General features: G+C 38.2%; 1 protein-coding gene across 2 annotated transcripts in view; it reads left to right on the forward strand.

The window, feature by feature from the left end:
- The window catches only part of LOC147431139 (Pleckstrin homology (PH) domain superfamily protein), an 89,687-nt gene extending 85,393 nt beyond the window's left edge, over positions 1–4,294 (forward strand). For both annotated transcript variants that reach the window (XM_086493783.1, XM_086493782.1), the window contains 4 exons: positions 821–921; positions 1,008–1,130; positions 3,116–3,205; positions 3,636–4,294. In XM_086493783.1, coding sequence (XP_086349909.1) covers positions 821–921; positions 1,008–1,130; positions 3,116–3,205; positions 3,636–3,779 — 458 coding nt within the window. In that variant the 3' untranslated portion in view covers positions 3,780–4,294. The remainder of the gene's footprint in view (positions 1–820; positions 922–1,007; positions 1,131–3,115; positions 3,206–3,635) is intronic.
- The last annotated feature ends 2,280 nt before the right edge of the window (positions 4,295–6,574 follow it).

A 6,574-nucleotide genomic window follows, 5' to 3' on the forward strand; every position in this document is an offset into this window, starting at 1 on the left:
AAACCGTAAAAAGCCGTTAGTGTTGGCCTTTGAGAGTACATGATCGGGTTACCTCCCAGAGTAAAAAGTAACTCTTAACCGTGTTTACTGTGCATAGTCTTGCTAATTGCAATTTGGGCCTGCAGCGGCCATGCTCCATGGATGCTTACTGGGATATGTGGACATGCAAACTGCTTGGGAGTGCAAAACTCCTCCGTGAAAGATGTGGCACCCACCTTTTTGTTGTTAAATGTTTTTCTTCAAATGATGGATATCCACACACACTTAGATAATTAATGTGGATCATTATTCCTCTCTGTTTGGAAGAGCAGTGATGTTAAGATGGCATGTTGTCAAGGTTTCAACATTGCGTTAGTCTCAATATGTTTTGCCTCTGCTAGGTGCATACATAGAAGATTCTCATTTTGGTCTTTAGCTTACATTAGGATTGAAGAATTTTCTCTTTGGTCTTTTGTGTGTGTTGTCATATGGAGTCTGAAATGTAGGGTATTTACAGTACTTAAATGTCTTATCCTTGTTGTGATTGTCTTTAAAGTTCAGTAGTTGTGTCAACGTTTCAGTCCAGTAAGCTTCTGTCATCAATTTTGGTTAAGCCTTCTAAACGAACTTTCAATAACTGCTGTTTTGTCTTTATCAAATTTTTGTTTACAATTAAATAATGTATTTGTTTTTCTTCTTTATCCATTTTCTTGTGTACCTTATTTTTTGTTTTGTGTAAGTGTTTTAGTCTCTCTTTCAATTTGTAAGTTCGGACTTTTCTGACCTGATGAAGCTGCATTTTTCTTAGATGGTGTTTAACATATTTACTGTGTAATATCAGGAGATGATGCTGAAGAAGAGCCAAGCAGTCCTTCTGTGAAACGTGCAGAGGAACCTGGCATCAAAGTCGTGCACGAGATAAAATGCAAGCTTTACATCAAGGTGTGCAATACTTTGTTTAACTGCAGTATCTTTCAAGCGTCGTATAATTTAGATGGCCAACTTTGGAGTGGTGGTGTTGAAACTAGGGTGATTCCACCACAGATAGTGCTTGGAAAGAAATGGGTATGGGCAATCTTACATTGAGGTCAAAGGAAGGTGCAGAGAAAGGAACTAAGGAAGCAAAAGCTACGCTTTTAGTGAGAAATGAAGTAAGTTGCAAGTAAATGGATTGCTCTCTCTCTCTCTCTCTCTCTCTCTCTCTCTCTCTCTCTCTCTCTCTCTCTCTCTCTCTATATATATATATATATATATATATATATATATATATATATATATATATATATATATATATATGTACATATATATATATATATATACATATACATATATATATATATATATCTATATACATATATATATATATATATATACATATATATATATATATATATATATATATATATATATATATGTATATAGATATATATATATATATATGTATATGTATATATACATATATATATATATATATATACATATATATATATATATATATATATATATATATATATACATATATATATATATATATATATACATATATATATATATACATATATATATATATATATATATGTACATATATATATATATATATATGTACATATACATATATATATACATGTACATATATATATATATATATATATATATATATATATATATATATGTGTGTGTGTGTGTGTGTGTGTGTGTGTGTGTGTGTGTATATATATACACACACACATATACATTTTATTTGTCTGTGTGTGTAGTCGAATGAGTCTAGTAATCTCCACTTGTGTAAGAGACAACGATGGTGCATCAAGGGAGTGTTGGAAGGTAGGCAAGCTGTCCAGGCTGAAGCCATGTATCTGGAACCATGATGACATTTGTGCATACCAGCATGATGTGTCCCCCTGTAAAGCTAACTGTCTGGAGGGAATTTGGCATATCTGTCTTTGGTAGTATCCCATAAGCTGTGGATAAAGGAGACTGATCTGGTAAGCGCCTCTATCTCCATAGGGGGAGGCTGCTAACTCGGCTCTAATGATCTCGTGTAGCACAGAGGCCTTGGCTCTGATTTGGGGAGAGATCATAAATACCAAGGGCTCATAGATAACGGATGGTCTCATAGGTCATTTTGGCTTTTCGAGGCCTTTAATATATCATTTCATTTCATCTCTCTCTCTCCCTCTCTCTCTCTCTCTCTCTCTCTCTCTCTCTCTCTCAATCAATATATCATTTCATTTTAACTCTCCTCGTCGGATAGATCTTTAAGGTCTCTTGGGATAGTTTCCTACGACGTTATTACTCTCTCTCTCTCTCTCTCTCTCTCTCTCTCTCTCTCTCTCTCTTAACAGATCTTGAGTTCAACTCCTCGTCGGCTAGATCTTTAAGGTCTCTTGGGATAGTTTCCTACGACGTTAAAACTCTCTTCTTCTCGGGTGTGTGTGGGTGTGTGTGTGAGTGCTAATAAAAAGAGGAAAATGGTATAACCTTTCTATCACCCAAGTGTGGTAGATTGGTTATGCCATTTCCCTCTTGAATAACAGATCTTGAGTTCAACTCCTCGTCGGCTAGATCTTTAAGGTCTCTTGGGATAGTTTCCTACGACGTTAAAACTCTCTTTTTCTTCTTCTTCTTCTTCTCCTCTCTCTCTCTCTCTCTCTCTCTCTCTCTCTCCCGGATAGTTTCCTACGACGTTAAAACGATCTTCTTCTTCTTCTTCTCTCTCACATCCTACACAGCCCCAGTCAGCTGCTTAGCTCACGTATAGCAGTTTAGGAATCTACAGTAACCTTTTCTACAGTACCTTTTTATTTTTTATGTACTTAAGACATTGTATCAGATTCAACACTTTGTAATTTTTTGGTTTCGCAGGTCATTTTGGCCTTCTGAAGATGTTAATATATCATTTCATTTCATTTCTCTCATGCACATGCTTGTTCACACCCCTTATTTCTCACACACTCACATGCTGGCGAACAACTTAGGTGCACTCAAATCACTTGTCATTGAACATCTTTGATGTTTCTGTTGGATGTATTAGTCAACTTTGTTGCCTGCTATTTTTATCTTGTTACACTTGATGCAAAGGACGAGTATCACATGCTGGTCCCTTCAATGACTTCTGAACCTTGACTTTTTGCAGGTAGGGCGAGTGCTTCTCAATGCTTTATTATACCCGAACATGAAGATGAATGTTCAGAAAAACACAGTTGCTGGGATCTTTCATTCAGCTGTATGTGACTATCAATATCTTTTTTGCAATTGAAATTCGTCTAGGATAATATGTTTCAACAGTTCGGTATCTTTGGAGAGTTGTTTCGTGTTTGAACTTGCATTCACAAATAGAACAGTTTCAGTGCAAGCACGCAATTAATTTGCCCACCTCTGAAGGCTATGAGAGCTTTCATGCTAAGATTTAATCACGAGAGGCCACAGTACCATCTAAAATTTAAGGGCATTTTGAGATTTTTTGGCAAAATTTGAGGGGTATTTTGGAAATTTTCACAAATTTTATGGGTATCTTGCTATCTAGTTCCTTTTAACAATGGATGTTTTTTTGCACTTCCAAACTTAGCAATTCTCTCTTGGTACTGATATGCACAAAGGAGATTCACAGGGTTTATGCATCCGTATAACGTACTTGATTTCTGTTCATTCCACAGGAAGCAGACGTTAAAGTCCAAGGGAGTGGCAGTCAAGAAACAGATTCTGGGAAAGGGAGGCTTTACTTAATCAAATTGAGGACCCCGAGCGATGCGGAGCAACTAGAGGAGGTTCTAACATCCAATGCTCCAAGAGGGGAGTAGGAGCTCATTTTTTTCCCGTTGTAAAAATCGGACCAGTCTAAAGAGAGGTTTCAATTCTGAGAAGGGCATCTGTAAGGCGGCATCTCTCGTTGTCGCTACAGCTTACACTGCATTGCTGGTCGCGGTGGGTTGGGCTGCCAGCCAAATGAGAGAACTACATTTTGAACTGCGTTTTGACACGCTCATGAACTCATCAGCAGCGAGAACAAGGATTACCATGCTTGCAGTAGCTAATGGCAGAATTGGCTGCGACGAATGTTCTCTCGATGGCAGTAAGGCTCTATGGAGAGGAGAATATCCGACTGCAGCTGGCAAGAAGGGTGATATGCTTCTTGATGTAACCTTTGTAGCATAGTGTGACACATATACGTCGGCTACCTTAGCCAATTTCAGTATAATGGTAATCGTGCTGGAATACGATGCAGTAGCTTTTAGGACTGGAATAATAGTCTGGGTTCTCTCAAAAGATGTTAACAAAAAGGCTAAAAATAAAATAGAAAAATTTCTCTCTCTCATGATAGATCTTCAGCTCAGCACTCGTTGGATAAATCTCCAAGTTCTCTTGGGTTGTTCCTATGATGTTAAATTTTCTCTTCTTCTTCTCTTCTTTCTTCATTTTGGCCTTGCTCTTTGCATACTTTTTTGGCATACATTTAACTTTTGTATGCGAAGCATTGAAATCTTCTTTGGTTTTTGGCCTAAAGAAGGCCTTACTAACCGACTTGCAATCCAGAATTGCTCTCAGAATAGTGTAACGCAAGCCCCCCCCCCCCCCCCCCCCCCCCCCCTCCCCCTCTTGTCGTATATGTAGGCCCCTTGAGAGAGCGGCCCCACCCACTCTTTCTCATCCTCTTGCGTAGACGAATGTGATTTTCACCTTGTTAAGTTTGTAAATGGGTCCTTTCTAACACTAATGGGCAAAATCACTACCTACTAGTGCAAGAAGAAAACACCGAAGAGAAAATGAAGGAGAAGACGAACACAAATGCACTTGACCACCTCTTTGTATGGACTCAAAAAGTCTTTTGGCTTTCCACCTTCATGTGTTTTTTCATTTCCTATACTCATCCTTCACTTATGCATTAGAGATGTTTTGAAAGAATTATTATTTTTTCGAGATTGGGGAACTGTAATGTTGAAGTAGCATCGTTCATTTTGTTTCTTCAAAGACGCTCTTCGAAGTTCTTTTGCCCCATGTTCATATGATCTTTGATAGGAATGCTAAGCCAACGCTTCTTGACAACAGCAAGTAGTTGCCTTGCAAGTCTCATGCTAGTTGTTATGGCAACTTTGCAAGATTTTCCTAAACCAGCTTTGATAGGGCCTTTGCCTATTTTATCCTTTGTTATACGAGTTTTATCCCTACCATCATATAACGGCAAAGAAGTGTGCATTGATGTTGTAGAAAGGCGCAAGGGTTATCCTTGAGCATCACTCGAGAAATTAGATGGGTGGAAGCCAGAGGCGTGATATAGCAAGCCCAAAAGCAATTGATTGGCCGTTTGTCAATTAACCATAAATAAGGTCTATCCATAATTGATGTATGTATTTTTTTCAAAAATAATGGAGACCCTACTTACTTTATACTTCATGATATAGCATTCTTTTATGAAAATTCATTAGTTTTAAGATTTTACCTAATGGCTCTACTCTTGAAAAAATAATTTAATGTGTTAGATAATGTAAGCCAAGGGAAGCTAGAGCTTGAGAGTCCACCACCCAACCACCCATTATATAAGCAAGCCCCTAGCCCTTTGCTCTAGTTGGGGACTCCCCGTTCCACACCACCTAGTCTGGCCTTGCCCTTGTCTAGTTCGGCCTTGCCGGTGTCCTGACATTACTCCCCTCTTAAGAAGAGTTTTCGTCCTCGAAAACAAAAGTGGGAAACTTTTTCTTAAGAACATTAATGTTTTCCCAAGTAGCACCTTTTTCAGGTCGGTCTTTCCACTTGATTAAGGCTTGTTGCCGTACGTGACGACGTGTACGCAACTCATGATAATCAAGAACACGTTCAGGTTCATGAGGTAAGGTAGGAAGTTCAATGAAATCAACCAAAACTTGTTGATCAATGACATTGTCGTCCCCATGTAACCGCTTACGTAAACGGCTTACATGAAACACCGGATGAATGCGAGAATGTGAAGGTAGCAATAATGTGTAGACAAGATCACCTACTCGCTTGAGTATTTTGAAAGGCATACAATATTGAGGAGATAATTTAAGCGTTGGCCCAGTTTTTAAACTTTCTGAATGTTCTGACACACGTAAAAATACTTCCTCCTCTTCTTCGAAGATAACTTGCCGACGTTTCTCATCAGCGTACTTCTTATACCGATCTTGTGCTTACCGAACATTCTGCGAGCAAGTTTCAGCATATCCATGTGGTCTTGGAGAAAATCCTTAACCTATTGGAGTTTTTTGGTTGCCAACCCCACCGTAACTAGTGACCTAGGTTGAAAGCCATATATAAGCATGAAATGACTAAAACCTGTTGTGACATGTTTAGCACTGTTGTAAGCAAACTCGAGAATAGATAAGTATTCTTCCCATTCTGATTGTTTTTTGTTGACGTATGCTCTTAGCATATCCTCTAGCACTTGATTAACCCGTTCCGTTTGACCATCTGTTTTTGGATGATCAGATGTACTGAGGTTTAGTTGTGTACCCAATCGTTTAAATACAACTCTCCAAAAGTGGCTGTTAAACTTGGGATCATGGTCACTAACAATGTTACTTGGCAAACCATACAATTTGTATAAAGTGTCCACAAATAACTTGGCTAGTTTTGGTGTCTT

This window comes from Adiantum capillus-veneris, chromosome 21 (genome assembly GCF_014529385.1).
Source record: "Adiantum capillus-veneris isolate H3 chromosome 21, ASM1452938v2, whole genome shotgun sequence".
Taxonomy (NCBI): domain Eukaryota; kingdom Viridiplantae; phylum Streptophyta; class Polypodiopsida; order Polypodiales; family Pteridaceae; genus Adiantum; species Adiantum capillus-veneris.